Here is a 20159-nt window from a genome sequence, read left to right as displayed (position 1 = left end):
AAATTCTATTCGTTAGAAATTCAAATAGAACTGGTTTAATTCGCTGTAACTGCCTAATTTAAATGAAGAATTTAAATAGAAATAGGATAATTGATACCTATAATCATCTAATTTGAATAAAAAGTCTATTTTAAACAGAGGCATGTTCCGATATCTTCGTCTCAGGTTCGTTTTTTTCTTCTGGATAGCTTCATAGATCAAACAGCAACATGGACTAGCCGTCGCATCGACTAAGATAATCCGCGAGATCTCTGGCGCGATACATTAACGAACTTCAAAGTGGGTGAAAGTTCTCTTCATTGACTGGATTACACGCAAAGATCACGAAACGCGCGTTCTCAGAGGCAACGTATAGCTAATACTACGAGAATCTTAAACCCTTTCCGCTCCATTCCATCCGAGAAAACAATTAGTGGGTGAATTCGTAGAATACGTATTCGTTTTCTCGTTCGATCCATTTATCTAGCGTTCGCTTGAAATTGTTACAGTTCCTAATTTCTCTGACGCTTCATACTTTGCCATTGCTTTTACTAAATTACAGAAGAATCGATTTTTAATTTGTAAAAAGATACGGAAGAATTTTTAAGAAGTACGTAAAACGTTGAAAAGGTGGATAAAACAGATACTCTTTCTCTACCACAGAAATGGATGTTCCTGCTTTCTTAGAAACTAATCAGTTCACGGAGAGTCTAGCGCTTTTTTCGTCTCAGGTACCAGTGTGACCGCCTTTCTGAACTACTACTTTCCTAATACGGCGATAATACGAGCCGTTGCGTAAAATAGAACCGCCCCGATTCATCGAACGTCGCACAAAGTCACCATTCTGAACTTATACTACTTTAAGTAAATAACTTTACCTACTTAATAGCCTACTTTTGTTTTGCTGTTAATAATCTGCCTAGAGACATCCTCGAAGACTCGTAATTCACAAGACTCGCTTATGTAGAGCTTCTTTTATCAGCGAACTTATTACAAAACTTGATCGATAATCCGCATTCGAGTATTCATCCTGTCGAAGGACTCGATGTCTCGAACTGAAATGGAACAAGCTGCCGTTTCGTTGTTCTTCTTTTTATCTGGTTTACCGGCAACGTTGTTATCGATGTCAAGGAAGGTTGTTTCCGTACGAAATGTCTGTAACATGTTGCCATATATTTTGGTGAACGGAGCGTTCGGACGATCGCGGTTTCATGCGACCTCGAAGAATCCAGCCGCAAGATCTGGACCACCATGAAGGATTACGACACGAGCGGTCTCTCGAAGAAAAACGACTAATACGCGCGCCGACTGGTACCGTGTCGTCTTTCTGGATGCGAACAGATTGCTTTGAATTACGCGAAACGCGGTTGCACGGAATTTATTAACGAAACGACTCGCTGTTACTTTATTAGCTCGCTATGGCGAACGCTTTCGATCTACAAAGTACATTTTGAACGTGGAACGTGGATCTTTCGATTTTATTTCTTATCCGTTTGGTAATCTTTCTCTATCTGATTTTATTATCGAAAAGATTTAGAAAGCATCGAATCGATACAATGTGTAGGAAATCAGCACTGATATCGAAAGTAGATTGATAAATATCTTCGTTCTTACGCGTACATAATACGCTTATGCACTTATAAGACGTGAGGTACTTTTGAATGCAGACGATAAGAGGTATTATTATAAACACGAGAGAAGAATAAATAAAACTAACACAGAGTTAAAAAAGATTAAAAAGAAACTTTCTTTTTCAAACTATCTACTTTGGTAGATACGTGTCGTTTTGAAATTCATACTCTTAATTATCACACGGCCGCATATCGAATGACCAAAACTGCGATAATTAGTACAATAATCTTTCGTTATATCGACGTTGAGGAGTACTTGCGTATCTAATTATATCGCGTGGTAATATCACGTTGGTTTCTCATCGCAGCTTCAAAGCTGCAGGATTCTAGAGAGAAAAAAGAGGAACAACGAGAGAGAAAGATAGGTCGGCAGCCTTTGCTCGCGGAATCGTGTGTGGGTACCTCTGCCGTGTCGTTACTATTCTCGTTCCGCCGGTGCGGTGTACGATTGAAGCGTGCATACCCACACCCACGCCAGCGTTAACGGAGGAGGAGACCGTTTGAAATGCAGCGTGGCGGTCAACTCTCCCGTCTGCATTCAATCGAGGGGGAACTTAATGCGCGAGGGTGAGCCACACGCGGGGTGTTTGCGCGGGGAAAGATAACCAGAGGCCCGACGACGTTTCGCTGTTTGAACTGAATTATTTTGAGTGTGTCCACGACTGTCGCTCCAATTAGCGTTTCGCGTGCACAAGGTAAATGAACGCGCAACGCGACTACGCTTCGAAACAGCTTCAATGATTAACGATTATTGACGGTGATATGAATTCTGTAAAATAAAAAAAAAAAAAAAAGAAAAAAGAAAGATTAATCCTCTTGTGGGATATAGATAATATTTTGCCGCGTTGGATGGATTCTTCGTACTGTGGAACGAATTAGTTCTCTATAAACGAATGTCTTTTTGTTTATGTAATTACAGAGAAGCTATGGTTTATTTTTAGAGAAAATAAAATATAAATTAGTAATTGTTATTAATAAGAGATTAAAATATGGATAGTTTATAAGAGGAAATAAAATCGTTGTACACCCACATGTATCCCTAATTCTTTGATTAAATTACATCCTGTCAAAAACGAGCTAGTGTCCAGATACTTGTATGAGGTAGTGCATGTCACGAGGAGTGTCGTAATTGGATGATTGGTGGGGATTGTAGTTTGTTGGAAGGTTGGTGATTTATGGTGATAAAGTGGGTTTGGTTAGTAACATTGTCTCTCTTTGTCTAAAATCTAGTTGATTGTCATTTATACAGTAACTTTAACATTTTTTTTTACCACGTGATTAGAAGAGAATTTTTTACCAAAAACGTTGGAAGATTCTAACTTTATTGCTTCAATGAAAATCGTGTTTGAAAACATGAATCCGTCACGACTAAAAAATCGATTTCCTATTTGTAGCCTTATTAATAGTGACGACCGAACACATTACAATTGGATTTGTTCATCTAAATCCGGACATCTAAGCCTTCGATGCGGCTCTCGATTTGGTTGTTCAAGGTTAACAACGTGAAAGATTAACAACGTCATTGCAACGAAGGAAGAACTACGTTTTCCATTGGTTCAGCATCTCTGCTATACTGTAATATTAACGCGTTTAAATTGCTGGAAACAACCATCGTATTAAACCCACCAATTGGAAATAAGTTATCTTGGAAACAATCAATGTTTATCCCACACGATCTCGCCGACCGAAGTGCCTATTTTCAATCATCTACCGTTTAACACGTGTCAGCCTTCCAGTGAATCATCGAAGACTCATTAAATTCTTGCAAAAAACTTGGCAACTGTGTCACCCACGTCTTCGAATCCGGATTCCAAATGTTTCACTTGTCAAAATGTGTAAGTTTAAAATTGTCCACACTTCTGAAGGATAGTTGAAGAAATGAAATTCACAGAAAATAAAAATCAAGATTCTAAAGTTGAAAGTCCGCCATGACGAATATTCGGAAATAAGGAGAGAAGGATTATACTTACCCATCATCGAATGCCTATTATTATAATCGAAGGAAGGACTTCCAGTTTAGGGCAAAACGAAAAATCAGCGAATTTCCTGTGGCGATTATTAAAATAATACGAAAGGACGGGACCTTTCGACCCACACCCTGCGTCTGCGCCGGCTGCAGCGGCGTCTGACTCAACCGGAAGTCTGCCGGGCACCCCTCTTCCTTCGTGCCACTTCTTCTCCCTGCATCGTGGCTACCTGAAGCCGCATTACGCATAATGGGCGTACATACGCATAGCCGACACGCTTACGCGTGTAAAAGGGGTTCGATGGATCGTGGATTTAAAAAGCAGGGGACGTTCGCGAATAGGTTGCTTATTCGGCATGGAGGGCTACCGAACCGTGAATCGCACCGATGTAGTGAGACCTTCGACCCTGGTACCGATGGTGTTGCACGAATTCAGTACGAAACCATTTAGAATCCATCCTTCCAAAAAATTCTTCACAAGTGCGAAATTACGAATAACTTTGTTCCGTAGACTTTTCCTTCGTACTGCCTATTTGGCGGACAAACTGTGTGAGGTCCACGCGATGACGAAATAAAAGCTGTCGTGTCTCCGCGTGTTTTATGGTAACTGGTTATTGCAGTAATGTATCGTACTCGAATTAATGCATCGATCGAACAATGCCAAGGACGATATCGGCGGGATACTCTGAAAAAGGCTCGAGCCGCTGTTTAAAGAGGTCAGACGAACGTTAAAATCGAAGGGTAGCGTACCAAGGATAGTAAGAAAATGGGGGTCACGGTGTACGGTTGTTATCGGCACACGTAATACCACGCTATTAACCCAGTAGAAATTATACTTGGAAAAATTCTGTCATAGATTGCCCGATGTCTCTGAGGGATACAATTATACGAATACTCAAGAAAAAATAGGTAAAGTTATATACTGAAAATGTAGAACGTAATAATCTTACGTTAGACAAATACTAGCTCGATCGTGCAAAAGATTCGCACGAAAATTCATCGTTTAATTATCGAATACTTGGACTTCGCCTTTTCCCTTAAACGGCGTCGCGTTATCAACTTGCATAGTGTCGAACATAACTACCGCAGTCGGTTCCGGTTGACCGAGTTGTTGTTGATCGTCGCGCGGTTCGCACTCAAATACATTCACGCCCGTGATCTTTCGTAAGATCGAGCAAGGGTTATACATCCTATGAACACAAGTATGAGAGCAGTCGTTATCACGAGCTCGTTGCACTCGGTTTGCCATTGTGTGTCTCCAGGCCATATGCGAACGATACTCGCGTACCAGATCTGACGACGACGTCCGTATGCATGCCGTGTTACCTGTACACGTGTGCGCACACGTACACGTTGCATACACATGGGGCCCACGTGTGTGTCCCACGAAACAACATGTGATGGACTTTACTCCATAAGCCTACCCGTTAACAATTTTTTTCTCGTTCTGCCCCGGGTGCAACCCTATTGTTAGCAGGTCGAGTCACGAGCCACGACGTTGGTTCTCATTACCATCCGTATCTACGAGGCTTTATCGTTCCGTCAGCCCAACCTAGTTCCCATTTCCCATCGTATCCTGGCTATATCTATATACATGGCACGGATCGTGTCGTGGCCCATCGGGTTTTCCTTAGATTCTCGACCGTCTCCATCTATCCCAGCAGCGTGGGAGAACCGTGGGTGCCTCTGTATTATTTCTTTCCCTCTACATAGCGTAACTTTGCACGTGTGCGTCCGTAATGCTGCATCGCGATGTCTGCTTCTGGTACAGAACGCGAGGCGTTCGAAAAATCTCGGCCTTGATCCTGTTTACAAGCCGACGAAGCCAACAAACGAAATTGAAATGATTTCGCGCAGTCACGCACGAATTGGCCTATCGTGAGAGTGTCCTAGCTAGATCGTTTTTCGCTTGACCGAGCACGCCACCATGAAACGGTTCTGGCGTTCCTAGCGATCAATTTTTCGTAGGCCAAGAAATTGACTACCGTGTACTAAATACAAGCGAGGGTGGATGTAGATGTACGACGAGTTGAGACGATCGAAGGAAGAGTATGTACGAGGATTGATTCGAACAGATATTCCTTTAGTAGGTAGAGGTTCTATAGATGAATCTGAAGCAATCCGTTGAATGGTTTCTCACGTTCTCTGACGGTCGTGTCATCTTAGAGACCTTTGTCGCCTTTGATGAGCCGCGATAGCGCGTCCCATGCATTCGCCAGGGTTAATTCGCTTTCTCCTTCGCGCGATAGCGAAGCGCGGTTGAATAGTTCAATACTCCGATCGATTATGAACTTTTCGCTCTTCAATGTACGAATTTTTGAAGATTTTGTAATTGAAAAGAATCGACAAGATGTGTTATAGTAGAAAGTTGCAAAAGAGCGTAATTACATTTCTGTCAACCCCTCGAAAGCTCTGAGAAACTGTAAAGCGAAAGTCACCCTACTATTGCCGGGAAGAATTTGACTACGATGGAGAGCCCGAGGAGAACTGCCCCATTGTTTCCAACAATGACGCCACTTCGTCGATGCTCTTGGCTGCTTTCAAGAGGCCATTTGCGTAATACGTTGAATCGACACAAAGATGAATCGTCGGCTTGTTAGTAGACTAAAAAGAATAAATTTTATAAGTGGACCGCATTTTTTTTTATCTCAGACTCGGAAATCGTATCGGGAGACAACTTCTTCGACGCCTTGGACAATGGCGTGGTGGTGTGTCGATTGGCGAGGGTTATCCAGGAAAAGGCGAGGACAGCGATTGATGCTGGAAAAGCGAAAGGGGTGAGTAATCGCGCTGTTGAGAGGCTACCCTTAACATTCGTGTAAGATGGATTGTTCGAGCAGTATCGATCAGTTCGCGTATTTCTTGTCAAATATTTCATTTCCGATTGTTTTTCGTATGTTAATAAAATATAGATCCTGTAGATAAGTCATTTATCGATCTCCTCGTCTTCGCGTAATAAGCATTTTTTCAATGATCGATTCCTCGCGGTTCTTTTTCAGCCTATGCCGGTGATAAAGGGCCGCTGCTGGGAAAACGCAGCGCGTCGCAGTTTCTTTTCTCGGGACAACATGGAGAACTTCATACAGTTCTGCAGACGACTGGGCGTACACGAGAATCTTCTATTCGAGAGCGACGATCTCGGTAAGAAAGCCAAGAGCTAATCAATCTTAATTCGTTGAAATCGACTTGCCTCGTTTATTAGCCGCGTTTCGCTCGCTATAGCTGCAACTCGACCATAACTGAGCCGATTAAAAGCGAAATCCCGCCAATTATGCCGTGTAGCCGGCTGTGCGTGGCTATGCAAATGCAAAGCTACCACGAAAGGAAGAATAATCGCCGCGAATTAACCGCGTCTCGCGGTGGTAACGATGAAAAAGAGTTGTTTTTCCCTCGTAGCCGACTGACTTTCAATGCAACGACGAAAAACAATGAGCGCTCGTAGCTGATGTAATCTCGGAAGCGAAGAAACTTCAGAGTTGCGAAAAACTGATCCACTGGGTCACGCGTTATGGGGATGGTTGTCGCGCAAAATGGCGCTATTTTTACTTTCGTATACATACGTACGTATACTGAAATCTTGAAGTACGATAACCGAGAAAGAACAATGGGCCCATAAAGAATAAGTTCCGAAGTTTACTTTCCCCTAACTTTGCCTTTCAGTAACTTCGAACTTCTGCCGTTACTGACCTCTATCCTCCTTTGTACTTCGTCTTCCTTTTACGATCGTTTGGTACACGTAGCTCTGATATGCTGCCAATTCAGAAGTTAAGGGAATGAAAATAATATTCAAAGATCTCGTATCAAAGATGATTGCATTGATTTCAATTACTACTGCAACATCCAATCAGTATCTAATAAAATAACATATGTATTTTTCAAGAATATTTCGAAAATTGTGTCTGTTATTATTTCATGGTCTAATTGCAGCAGTAATTATTTTTTTAATTCTTTCACTTTTCATTCTCATGTGAGAAGAAAAATCCGATTATAGAAGATTAATATACTTACGTTTCTATTAATAACACGCGATTCTCAAATATAACACTTTCATCGAATATAACGCGTCAGTCTGCTTTGCTTCTGCTACAATATCTTAAATGGAGTGCCACAGACTGTTTAAATTCAACTTGGATAGGGCCGATGTAGACGTTGAAATACTGCTGGCATTCGAAGCTCGATACAATGGAACGAAATATAATGGCGGGACTTTTCCTTTTTCCTTTTGTTTCGTTTCACGGTGCTCGTCCCGTTTGAAATTCTTTTTCGTTGGAACGGAAACCTGTGAATCTGGATTTTCGTGTCATGCTCGTCCTCGTGCTACAAAAGTAAAATCATCAGGCAGGTAGATTTAACGTGGGACAAAGCTTTTGTCTCTTTACGAATCCGCCGACCATAGGAGAAACGAATAGCTCGAGGAAGCAATTGGGGTAGATTAAAAAGCTCATCTATTATCCAAACAAGGATAAATTTTGTATATTCTTCCGTTGAGAATAGTTGTCTTAGTATGTGAAAAATTTTTTTTAGTTTGATCGAAGATGCGATATTTTTTCTGAATTAAGAAGTAGCTACAATTTTATTGCGAATAATATGATGACCATTTCGTTTGGTTAAGACGATCTATTTTAATGAATAAATGAGATGTACCACGAAATGTAGGCTAAATTGGTCAATTACAATGGTAGTTGAAGAAGGTCGAGGGTGTCATCGCTTACGTTCTGTAAATAGAATCTACATTTTTTTTTTTTTTGGTAGCGTGGATGAGACGGTCGTAAAGAGACTGGTTTCTAGGTTGTCTTGTAATTTTCACCATGTGGACTGCGATGTATCACGTAGCCCGATATAGCAATCGGAGAAACTAAAATATCGGAAAGCTTCGAAGCACCTGATAAATTATGAACGTATAAAATCTTTTCATATGTTGTATAAATTCAAGATAGAAAGTTTTCATTAAAATGCAAATCCTTTTAACGTATGTTTCACTTGGCCTTGTCTGAATTCTAACGATTTTTTTGCTCCAATTATTTTTTTCATTATTTATGAATAAATATGTAGTCGGCCACTGTATAAACCATTCTACGGTAAATTGTAAATTAATGTAAACTTGCACGTATGTAATTATGGAACGACCATTTCCAGCGTTTTCTCTGCAACTAGATAAACATGTAACGCAATAAAAAATTGCTAGAGTCTAGCGTAATACATACGTATTGGTTTCCTTCAAATTATCTGTATTTCTACTACGTATACATACGACAAATTTTTCATTTTCTTTAATATTTTTAATTTTACAGTCCTACACGGACAGCCACGGAACGTGGTGTTGTGTCTGTTGGAAGTGGCACGATTGGCGTCAAGGTATTCGGTCGAACCGCCGGGACTCGTGCAGCTCGAGAGGGAAATCGCTGCCGAACAAGAGCGAGATCTTCACTGTCTGTCCGATAGTGGTATATCCCATAGCAGCTTGGTTTCTTGGCAGTTTCAATCACCGTCCCCGACCGCAACACCCAGACCTCCGACAGAGAAGATCAAACACAGCAGGTACTGTGCCTTTTGATTTCTCCATTCCCATTTACATCTCCGCTTTTGACGATATCGCTGTCGTGCAATTGGTATTTCAAGAAGATATTCTGTTTATAATTAACAACAATTTTCAATTCTTAACAATTCTGTAATCGGTTTGTGTTTGTTGAATCAAACATCAGGGAAGTTTATAATTTTCAAATGAAGACGTATACTATTGATATTAACTTCAATAAATTTTGATGATCTATATCTTAATGAAAATTCAAAGGCGATGAGAAGCGCGAATGTAATACAGTATCTGAAAAGTCGAAAAATTGGTGATGAAAAAGTTTCTTAAGAGTGTCATCGATGTTCCCGATTTGAGAGCATTTAAAGCTTCTAGTACCTACCCACTTAAAATTTAGGTAACAGGACAAAAGAATCCTCTTTTATGTTGAATTTCAATGGCATTTCGACCCAATTTGCACCATATTTTGCAGTTCAGCATCGGAAGTCGCGTTGACGGCGACGCGATGGCTGGATCCAACCACCGGTGTGACGCACGAGCCCGAAATGAGAAGGTCGGTGAGCGACAATGGGCCAACGGGTAGCGACGGAGTACCCAGCGATACGACGGAGGACGATTGGTCACGAGGAAGCGCGGAGGACCCGGACGAGCTTCCATCGCCATCGAGTTCACCTTTGCCCTCGCCAGCCGAGCCGCCGGAACACACGGGTCCCATAACGGAACTCGATCGTAAGGTACGCTGATCAAACCGTTTCTACGTCCGATATAAAATTAAATGCTTGGTATTCAAGTTTCTCATTCCCATGCTTTAGGCACTTCTCTGACAGAAATTTCTGATCGTTAAATAATTCGGAAGCGAAACCTTGGAAAGTAAGCTTTCGTCGTTTTAATATACATATTTTCTAAAACAGATCTAATTATAAATTGAAACACGGGAATATCTAAAAAAAATATCTTAAGTACTTAATCGTAAATTTAAATTAGAACTTTTCATTTATCGATTTCTCGGCTTATCGGCTAAGCTATTTGGGTCATCACCAATTACTTTACTTTGATTCTGGTATCGGAAGCTACAAACAAAGCAATTTAATTCATCATACGCGCCCCAATTTCAACGATCTCGAAATAAATTTAAACACGGCTTGCTTCATAAATAAAATCAAATGAAAACACACGTTCAACGTTAAAATCATCTACAACATTTTTTTCTATTTCACTTACGTGCATCCTACAGTAACAAGCATATAAAAGGTATAATGTTGCATTCATCATGAAGTCTAAAGTCTACTCAAAAACTAGTCGCGGAACAAGTGCAAAATTAGAACTGCTTATTATCCAACGAACAATGCGCGTTATTACCTTTTTCTCTTGTCCTCGTTTCATTAACATACGCTACCAATTACGCCAGAAACAATTTATCTCGTTTGACGTGGGCTCAAGTTGACGCTCCAAGTTTTTTGAAAGATTAATTCCGCTTTTATCCGTAATAAATGCAAGTAATACTGACTAGGAGCGTGCAATTTGCTCGGTAAGTTGCATCGTGTCACGTTCGCCACGAACGCGCCCGTTCACGTGGAAGGGAGAAGAAAGAAACAATAGGTACGAACGGGACGCTTTAAGCTTTTTCACGTATGCGTTTACACGTTCGTGGATCCTCGCGTGTCGGATTCCTGCATGCCGCAGAGCGGATGTTCCGAGAGGCCGCTGTAGCAACTTTCCCCGCGACACGTCGAACCGATTTATCTCACGATGACGGTCGATCATTCTTTGTCCGTCTGAGCATAGTCTGTCATAATGTTATTTGGATTCCGTGGCCAACTTTTACATCGCGATGTGGCCTGTTTACTGCTTTCAGGTGAGAAGAGCCACAGAGGCTGTGCAGAGACTCTGCCAGTGCCCATCCGAAAGATGCTCCAAACTGAAGGTGCGTAAAGTTGGCGAAGGACGGTACCATATCGCTGGACGAAATGTCTTCATCAGAGTATGTATTATCTATCTGATCCTTTATCTCGAATTAAGATTTGAACTATATGTGCATATAGTATTATTTCGTATCATTGATCTACCATTCATTATGGGGTAATCAAAACTCGTAAAATTGGGCTTCGTTGCAACATCGTTGCGACTTCATATCGGTGGTTCTGTACATTTCTAGAAACGCAATGCAGACATCTTATTATTAGAAACACACCTGCATCAAACAATCCTGGCAGCCTTCAAAAAAAGCTTTTTTAGATTGTTAACCTGCCGCGTACAGTTGGAAGTACGCCTTCCGTTACTAATGACAATATTACTCGACGTGTTCGCAGCTTTTGAAGGGAAGACACATGATGGTCAGAGTGGGCGGGGGCTGGGACACCTTGGAGCATTTCTTGGCGAGGCACGATCCCTGTCAGGTGAGGACCCTCAACCGCGAGAGCACGCCGCCTTCTCCTCACGGCAACAAGCACACCAACTTTCTTCCTATTCGCGCCAAGTATCGCAGTCCTCCACCGGAATCCGTCTCGGCCCGTTAGCCTAAAAGCACAGTGCCTGTTTACAAGTCCACGCTACTTCACGTTCATGCTGTTGTTGGTCCGTTTCGTACAAGTCAAGAGACAGTTCGATAGGGTGGCTTCTTCTGAAAAAGGATGAAACTTCTGTTCCGTCTTTTCATTCGGATCAGACTTTTATTCGATAGAAGCACGAGAAGTTACGAGAGTACCACGCTGATAGATGAACGGCGGGAACGTTACATACTTGAATCTTTATAAAATACACAAAGATCAGTAATGTCCCCGAGAAACGACGTCTTCCTTCTTTCCAACCGCTGTCTATAGCGCGTTGACGATATCGAGGGATTGGATAATTCTATCTCTGTGCTATTCTCGTGATCAAATATAGTAGAACTTGTATTAAATGCACCACTGTCTCTCATATACATATGCATAAGTTATACAGGGGATGGCACTATTTTTCTTACATGTCATGTAATATGGCTGGGGAGCACTAATATTACACGTATATCCTGACAAGCGTGTTAATATGCCATCTTACTCTTGAGCAGACTCCCGCGATATTCGCTGATTCTTACCATTTTCACATCCGTACGAATTTTTGACGAATATATTGTATAGATCTATAGTATACATTCGCTCGTTATTTTTGTACATTCACATCGAATTATACGTTGTGTTCATGCTACAATGTATGTACTATATGTATATGTATGTACGTATAGAAATGCGACTTGTATTTATTTGTACTTTCCTACATGTCGCGTAAGTTGTTCGTTTAAAAGAACAAGGACTTGCCTTTCGTATATAGGTATCAACGATTCCATCGGTTTCGATTTACGACCCGTAAACGGTTAAGTGTCACACATTCCACAGATGACAGGCATATTAACGCTTGATTTGGAAATTGTCTAACAGAAATAGACGGGAGGGTAATGCACCTGGTAGAGGTAGTCGTAAGACCGCAATGACCAAAGTTTGTAATGGTATACGTATGTTGAAACGACCACGGGCAATAAAGGCTTATCGGAATGTCGTTTACATTGAAGATAACGACCAACACAGTGTATCCGCTGCGAACGAGCTGCCTCGGCTTCGAAGTTGACCCATGCGTGTAATTAGAAGAAAGTGCAATTAAGGACTCAGGTAACATTTTAAATCGAGCTTGTCGGGCTAAATAGAGCTACAGGAAATTGAACTTACCGATCGAACGACTCCGTCTTTTTGTAGAAATGCAAGCTTTAAAGGTTAGGTAACCGGTTACAAGAGTACGGGATTATTATACTGAAAAGGGGATGAAGCAATTAATTATTACTTATTTATACTTGGTCATTGCTGCGACCCGCACGGGCGAATCTCGTAGTGCACTTAAATATTTCTCGCGGTAAGCAATGTAAGGCACATAGATTGTAACAAATGACAGGGTCGGTTACATCGATTAATTCTATTTGAAATATTAGATCATTTATTGTTAGATTATTATATAGCAGTGTTAAACGATTGACACGAATGATTATTATTTTCATGCTTCACGTTCAAAGGATATCTTTAAACCTTTCTCATCATTGAGAAGAAAATCTATCTTCTTATATTGTTCTTAGACACAACATGTGTATCTACCGACACCGACCCTGACGATAATTCTTACACTTTGGCACATAATCGATACGTACTAAATTTGCTAACACGCAAAATGCTTCACGATAATTGCCATAATATATGTTTTGTACTTTTATAATAAATACATAGGATAAGGTGTAACAAAGGACGTATTGTAGCGAAAATACAAGGCGACATGTGTTTATTCGGTTCACAGAAATGCAAGGACACAGTGTGCAAAGGAATACCAAAGCAAAGAAATATACGACGAGCAATGTCGGCACGTTGAGGCTATTAACGTTGCCGTTCAAAGCTTTCCTTTTTGTTAGACTTTTTCCTTTCTATCGTCTAAATTGATTTTGTATCATAGCGTTGTACGTTTCGTAAATTAGTATTCGACACATAGTGTGTAATCTATTTTGTTTTAGATATTTCGCTCGTATACGCAGAATGTATTTATTTGTAAATTATAACGCAATCAGTTCTAAACGTAGTGATCGAAACAGATTTATTTCACGAGTATGTTTAGTGTCATTATTGCTACGCGCGAATGAAATGATTCCGCCATATTATATTATTATCGTAAACGCGTTACAGAATAAGTATGTCTATAGTACGGTTAAGTTGTACGTACCTGCTTAATTAAACGCAGAGTATTCTAGAGTATTTTTCGTTAAACGAAATTTTATAATTGAGGATGATTTCACGCGTTTCGTTTGTTTGTTCTCGTGTAAATTTATCGTGTGCAATGCTATTTATTCTAGCATCAAATGGATTTTTGTCCTGCAGATTTTTGTTAAGAACTGAAATATCGAATTTATGAGATTTACGAATCAGTTTATAAATATTCCATTGCACGATGAGCATCGTGATATCATCGCAAACATAGTCTGTTTATTTTCTCATGATTTGTAATGTGATATGATTGTGTTGCACATCCTACTTTCATTTTTTACTTAACGTTAGTAATCAAAACATGCTTCTATAAAAGTAGCTCGTAATCAGTTCGTGTATTTCATATAACGTATAAAATATGCCGCTAATAACGTTAGTTTTATTTAAGTACGATACTATTGTGTTAATTGTTATATTTTGTTGAACAATAAAATATTTAATTATAAATCTCTTAGACATCTGTATAGTAAATATAATTGATTGCTAAACGGATGTATTTGTAAGTAACAAATATATCTTTATTTTTCTCAAAGTGCATATGTTAATACAAAAAGTAAGTTAAATTTGGTAAACATCACTTTTTTTCATGATAGTCAGTCTGGTATAAAATAACATCTATGAGTAAAGAAATACATAAGAATGCAATATAAATTATAACGTTCGAAAACGTTTGATAATTTAATTTTAATCTCAGTGATCAAATATTATGCGATTAAAGTAACAATATTTATACGTATATAGAGATATAAAATGGAGCATCGTATTTATTTATTGCAGCATCAATGGCGGACATTTCTACTTCTTTTTACTTTTACCTAGTGTTAACGTATGATGTTGAGGTTGTTGAGCGAATTGAGTTTTTCGCCTATTGAATTCCAAAATATCGTCTTCGAGCTTCTTTCTACTTTCTTCCAACTTTTTCTTTTCCTCTGTGTGATCTTTTTTCAGTTTATCGAATTTGTTATGAAGCTAGGTAATACATACAAAAATGAAATTATTATATGGATCTTCTACAGAAACATTAAAAATTATAAATACTATTACCTCTTTCTCTGCCTCCTTCAATTCAGCCTCTTTCTCCTTTACTCGTGCCACGAACATCTGTCGCATCTCATCCTCCTTCTGTTGGAGCTCTTGCAGGTGAATGGATCTTTTTGCTTCGCAGGTTTGTTGGAAACTAACTGGTTTATTTTCACTATCAACATCGCTAAATCCCATCTGAAAATTATAATTATAAATAATTGGATTATGTAAGCCAGATTCAAAAATTTTTATTTTGTGCAATAAACTACCTGTTCTAGTCGCTTCCTACGATATAGCTCATAATGACGACAATGTGTCTTTTCTCTCATGTCTTCCATATTTGTCCTTATTAACATTTCACGCAATTTAACGAAGTCACAATGCGATTCATTCTCCACTATAAAAAGAACAGCATGGTTCAAGATAATTCACATATTTTAATAGTAGCAAATAATTGTAATTTTACCTTGTACTGTGCCCCATGGATATTGGCGAGAGCGCATCATTTTGTTACCAACTCGAACAAAGTCTGTGCTACCAACTACTGCAAAAGGTACATGGGCATTCATACTAGTATTTACTTCTGCAACATTTTCGTCGTCCGTAGGAAATTGATAAATATGAACTCCATTATTTTGTAGTTCAGATATAATTTTAGTCTGGAATAGACGATAAAGAAAAAAGCTGCAATAGATTAATATATCTATAGATGACTGTAACTTCTGCTATACCTTAAACTTCTGTAATTCCGTTTTAGATATCGTATCAGCTTTGGCAATAATTGGAATAATATTGACTTTCGTATCCAGTTTTTTCATACAGACTAGATCAATTGATTTTAATCTATAATTATACATTTAAATATTAATAAATATTATTATATATTAATATAATATTAATAATAATATTATATATTAATAAATATAGATAAAGACAATGTCAGAATAAAAATGATAAATGTTTCCATAAGAAATATTTTACGCTATATATTTACCCGTGTCCTGTTGGACAAATAAAATATAGGCAAACATGAATACGGCTGTCATGATAAGTTGGCAAAGATCGTTTTATCTTCAATTCTTCTTGTAAATATGCTTCAAATTGGGCATCTATGTAATCAACAACAGCTTTGAAGCTGTCCTCCTTATTAATTTGATCTCCATAACCAACCGTATCGACAATAGTGAGCTTTAACCTAACGTTACTTTCTTGCAATTCATAAGTATGTGCTTTAAGTTTTACAGCAGGGAGATTATGTGGGCTTGGCATAGACTCAAAACTTGTATTAAATAGAGAATCCATAAGAGTCGACTTTCCAAGTCCAGTTTCACCTATTAAAAGTACAATTATAAATGTTAACAATCATAAAAATTTATAGTACACATATGTATTAAAAACTAACAAACATATTTGTCTTACCGATACAAAGAATATTGAATACAAATCCATTTTGAACGGATTTATTTACCAATTGATCTGGAAGGCTGTCGAATCCAACATGACCAGACAATTTTAAATTACGTAGGGTAGATTCCATCTGAAAATATGAAAAGGCCATGATTATTAACAGTTAGTAAGTCGGCCGGAAACTAGCAGTACTATCCATATACGGAGAGCTTTATCAAGAATACTGTTGTTATGACAGAATAGAGAACCAACGCCCTTCAAATTATAAATATTACTCGTATAAATCAAAGACTGAATATGTGTTTATACATGAAAACAAGAATTTGTACACGTGATTCCTTCCAATAGGAATAATCGCTAGGTGTAGCGTAATATAGGCGGAAAATTTAAAAAATGACACTTACCTTAGCACGTTCAACATCCGCCGACGCCATTTTTACTACTAGTGACGCGTGTGTTACTCATACCAGTTCATACTCATACCAGTTCATACTCATACCGTAGTTCTCTGTAACACCGTATACATACACATCTTAATTTATTATAATCTACAATATTTATTCATTAAAGGTAAAATCGAGTGAAATCCGTATATATGTCGGATATCTCTGCAATTATTTCGGTTTGAATAAAAGTGATTCAATAAGCATGTCATATAAATATTCATACATTTTGTATATCTTATCGGTATTAATCGAGATTATCGGGAATAAATCAATAGTATTATTGCCAGAAGTTCATATGTAAGCAGCAAATCAAACAATGCATACTACCAGACATCATTTACAGGTTAATTTAACAAAAATAATTCATAATTATATCGAGTTAAAATTTATATTTCGCCTTTACGTATGTTATCATCGTGATTATTAACACATTGATTGCTGGATGAATTTTGTAATTTCGTATACCTTATTCATTGCGCCAGAATGCTGTTGCTTATTTCACATGCATTGTTATATGCATATATGCATAATATATATTCTACTAAAGGAACAAAATTGTTATTATACATTTAGTACGTTATATTGTTACTTCTATGATAAAAATATTACAAATTTTACGAGTATAATTTTTCTTTCATTTAAATACTTTAATTAATTCCATGGCACAGCGTAGGCATGTTATTGGAACTTTAATACCGAAAAGGTAAATTTAAATTACGAATAAATAAAACAGCGTGTAATATTTACCGGTGCAGGTTCATATGGGTATATAAGAGGTTTGTAAGCCGCGCCCTCCCCCCACCACAGCGGCGTACGCCGCTCAGGTAGGAATTTACGGGCTCAGTTAGTGTTGGTATTGCGACCGCGTCGCTAGGGTGTTTCGCGTTGCCGTACTGGCAGGCTCCTCATAACAGTGTCTACTTTCTAACATGGAAGATCAATTTGTGTTGTATTATCATGTGACGGGGAAAAGCTCTCGTTCATAAGACGGTCTCTGTGTAAACTATCGTATATTTTCCTCGCGAGGGAAACGTGTTATCAGGTTAAATAACCGTCGCGATGGCGGACATGAAAAGTCCACCGTTCAGTGACATTAAACGGCCCGAGGAGGTGGTGGCGATGGCGATGAACGACAGCCTGAAATTCGCCGTGCTGATCGGGCTGATCGAAGTGGGACAGGTGTCGAATCGGGAAGTTGTCAACACCGTGCTTCATCTGGTGAGTAACATTGAAATTCCATAGATTTATCCGGCGTGCCGGCTATCTATTTCACGGTCATTCCCGCCGATTTTGCGACATCCGACCAAATCTGTCAGCCGGAGCTGTCAAACCCTGTTCGCGACAATCGACACGGTGTGCACGACCTTGCTAACTGTGAAATATCTCGTCGTTTAATCGAAATCGAGAGTAATACAGCGCGCGTCGTTTCAGAGCGTATACGATACGAAACAATCGTGCTTCTTTCCGTTACGATCACATTTAATGTTTGCCTGAAAATCATCATCAAACGTCATGCTAACTTTATGGTAAACAAGTCCCTGCTCGCACGTTTTTCAGTGAAAACAATTTCCAAAATCGAGCCATATGTCTCGTTATCTTCTATCGTTATTTTTAATTCGATTCGAATAGATTCTTAGATTAAAATATTAATACTTTTATCGTTTGTTTGCTTAAAGCCATTTATTGATATGTCTTACTGCAATTACGTTCTTAACTCCAGTTTTGTTTTTATTTACTCGTGTAACGACCAATTATTTTTTCGAGGACACAAACAAGGAAAGAAAAATATGAAACGCGGCAATCGAAACGTAGTGTAGCCACAAAAAGTTTACGGTCGTGTTTTTATTGCGTTAAATCACGCGTTTCGTAGTCGACGTTGCGCTACGAAGCGCTGTTTACTCGTCAACGTGTCGCGTTCACGATATTGTTCTTATTTCCCCGGGGAATTCGGCTCGCGTTTAGGTGTCCGCGCGCCACGTAGAAAAACATGCTTATCAGCGCGATCTTGTCGCGCACACCGTTCCCGCGTGGGATGCGAGTTAAAATTTCCGTCGATCGTGCGCTCCAAACGATCGAATATCATTTTATTTGTCAACTGTCGATCGTATGATTAAACGTTTGGGAAATATTCGTGTTGTATAAATTTCAGGATAATTATGAAAATTTTTTGGCTGGAATTTTAGATTCAGCAATGGAAGCTAATTTTTAAAAACACAAAATTTGTTTACAAAGGTGATAAAAAATGATACACATGAAATTTCCAATTAACGTTTGGTCAATGTTGAGAAATACAAAAACAAATGGAATATTTTAAAATTCTTTCGACACGCAATTGTCAACGGAGAACCTTTCTTGTTCTAAATTGGTCAGAAATCGTGATACAGATAAAACTAAGATTTAGATAGGACCGAGAAAGAATTTTATGATATTTAAAATACGATATATCAGATAAAACCCAAAAATTCTTTTGTCACGCAAATGTCAGCGAACATTTTAAAATCTTGAAAATTCCTCGGAATAGCTGGAACTCGAATACCGCGTAAAGATTTCGTTCGAACAACCAGGAACCATAGGAACATGTATAGGCGGTGGAACGTGGCCGGTTCTCGAACTGGCGAAGACAAATAGGTAGCACGTGGCAGCGATTAATGTCGGCCGTCACGGTTACACGGAGTTACGATCGCGCCGCTTTTCCGATTCTGTCCGTCTCTTCGTTGTTGTTCAAAGAATTAGCCAGGGTTCCGATTTCTGCCGTTTTCCATTGATCTTCTCTCAGAGGTTGCACAATCTAGAGATTCACGAACTCGCCAACATACCGATTATACGGTTTACTTTGACCCTGAATCGGTTAGCGTCATCGACGATCACGACAGCGTCACGATCAATGTACGTACTCATTAGTCGGCTGCTATGATAGATAATGCTGGGACTCTGGAACAGACAGAGTTTTTGCATTCATCTAACAATAAACGCGAAGGAGGATGGCATGTGGTTAATTTTCTGGAGAACGATGTTGTAACGGATAGTGAAAGTATACGTAGGGAGGTGGCTGTGCGTGGCAAGATGAATGGTTATAACGAGGAGTTTTTATGTGGTTTTCGTGATGTAGGGGATTGATTTCGATGATGCGCGATGTAATTTTCCCATGGTGTGTATAAAAACGAGAGTGGTAGAAAATGGAACAAAAATGAGCATAGCACAGATACCTAAAATTATTTTTAATATATCAACGAGGCATTTTCTTCTATTCCTTTTTCTCAGAATCCTTCGATTGTGTTATCTTTAAGCACGCTGAAATTCCTCTCCTGAAAAGAAAAGTGTTTCTTATGTTAGTATTGAAAAGGAAAGTGTTTTACCTTTAAACTAGATGTATATGGCTTCAAACTTTTACCTTTGTACTTATTTATC

At 39.0% G+C, this 20159-nt stretch overlaps 3 protein-coding genes across 13 annotated transcripts in view; 2 read left to right on the top strand and 1 right to left on the bottom strand.

The window, feature by feature from the left end:
• Positions 1 to 14329, top strand: part of LOC138189568 (growth arrest-specific protein 2) — a 30124-nt gene extending 15795 nt beyond the window's left edge. For 3 of the 5 annotated variants that reach the window (XM_069131594.1, XM_069131596.1, XM_069131595.1), the window contains exons 3-8: positions 6229 to 6353; positions 6576 to 6717; positions 8868 to 9114; positions 9579 to 9840; positions 10962 to 11087; positions 11416 to 13400. In XM_069131594.1, coding sequence (XP_068987695.1) covers positions 6229 to 6353; positions 6576 to 6717; positions 8868 to 9114; positions 9579 to 9840; positions 10962 to 11087; positions 11416 to 11622 — 1109 coding nt within the window. In that variant the 3' untranslated portion in view covers positions 11623 to 13400. The other 2 variants (XR_011176068.1, XR_011176069.1) reach the window with 2 other exon arrangements.
• Positions 14330 to 14369: 40 nt separating this feature from the next.
• Positions 14370 to 16797, bottom strand: Septin2 (septin 2). The gene is made up of 8 exons (XM_069131597.1): positions 16710 to 16797; positions 16318 to 16435; positions 15893 to 16229; positions 15630 to 15741; positions 15365 to 15557; positions 15168 to 15295; positions 14920 to 15093; positions 14370 to 14844 (listed from the first exon to the last, which is right to left on the bottom strand). Exons 1-8 carry the CDS (start codon positions 16737 to 16739, stop codon positions 14671 to 14673), a joined length of 1266 nt encoding a protein of 421 aa, XP_068987698.1. The 5' UTR covers positions 16740 to 16797; the 3' UTR covers positions 14370 to 14670.
• An 811-nt stretch (positions 16798 to 17608) lies between these two features.
• rg (A kinase anchor protein rugose) overlaps positions 17609 to 20159 on the top strand; it is a 416363-nt gene continuing 413812 nt past the window's right edge. For 6 of the 7 annotated variants that reach the window (XM_069131579.1, XM_069131556.1, XM_069131578.1 and 3 more), the window contains exon 1: positions 17609 to 17969. In XM_069131579.1, coding sequence (XP_068987680.1) covers positions 17811 to 17969 — 159 coding nt within the window. In that variant the 5' untranslated portion in view covers positions 17609 to 17810. The remainder of the gene's footprint in view (positions 17970 to 20159) is intronic. The other variant, XM_069131573.1, reaches the window with a different exon arrangement.

This window comes from Bombus flavifrons, chromosome 2 (assembly GCF_040668555.2).
Source record: "Bombus flavifrons isolate JBK064 chromosome 2, iyBomFlav1_principal, whole genome shotgun sequence".
Lineage (NCBI taxonomy): Eukaryota > Metazoa > Arthropoda > Insecta > Hymenoptera > Apidae > Bombus > Bombus flavifrons.
The sequence above is the reverse complement of the archived record's forward strand: the minus strand, read 5'-3'. Positions and strand labels throughout refer to the sequence as shown.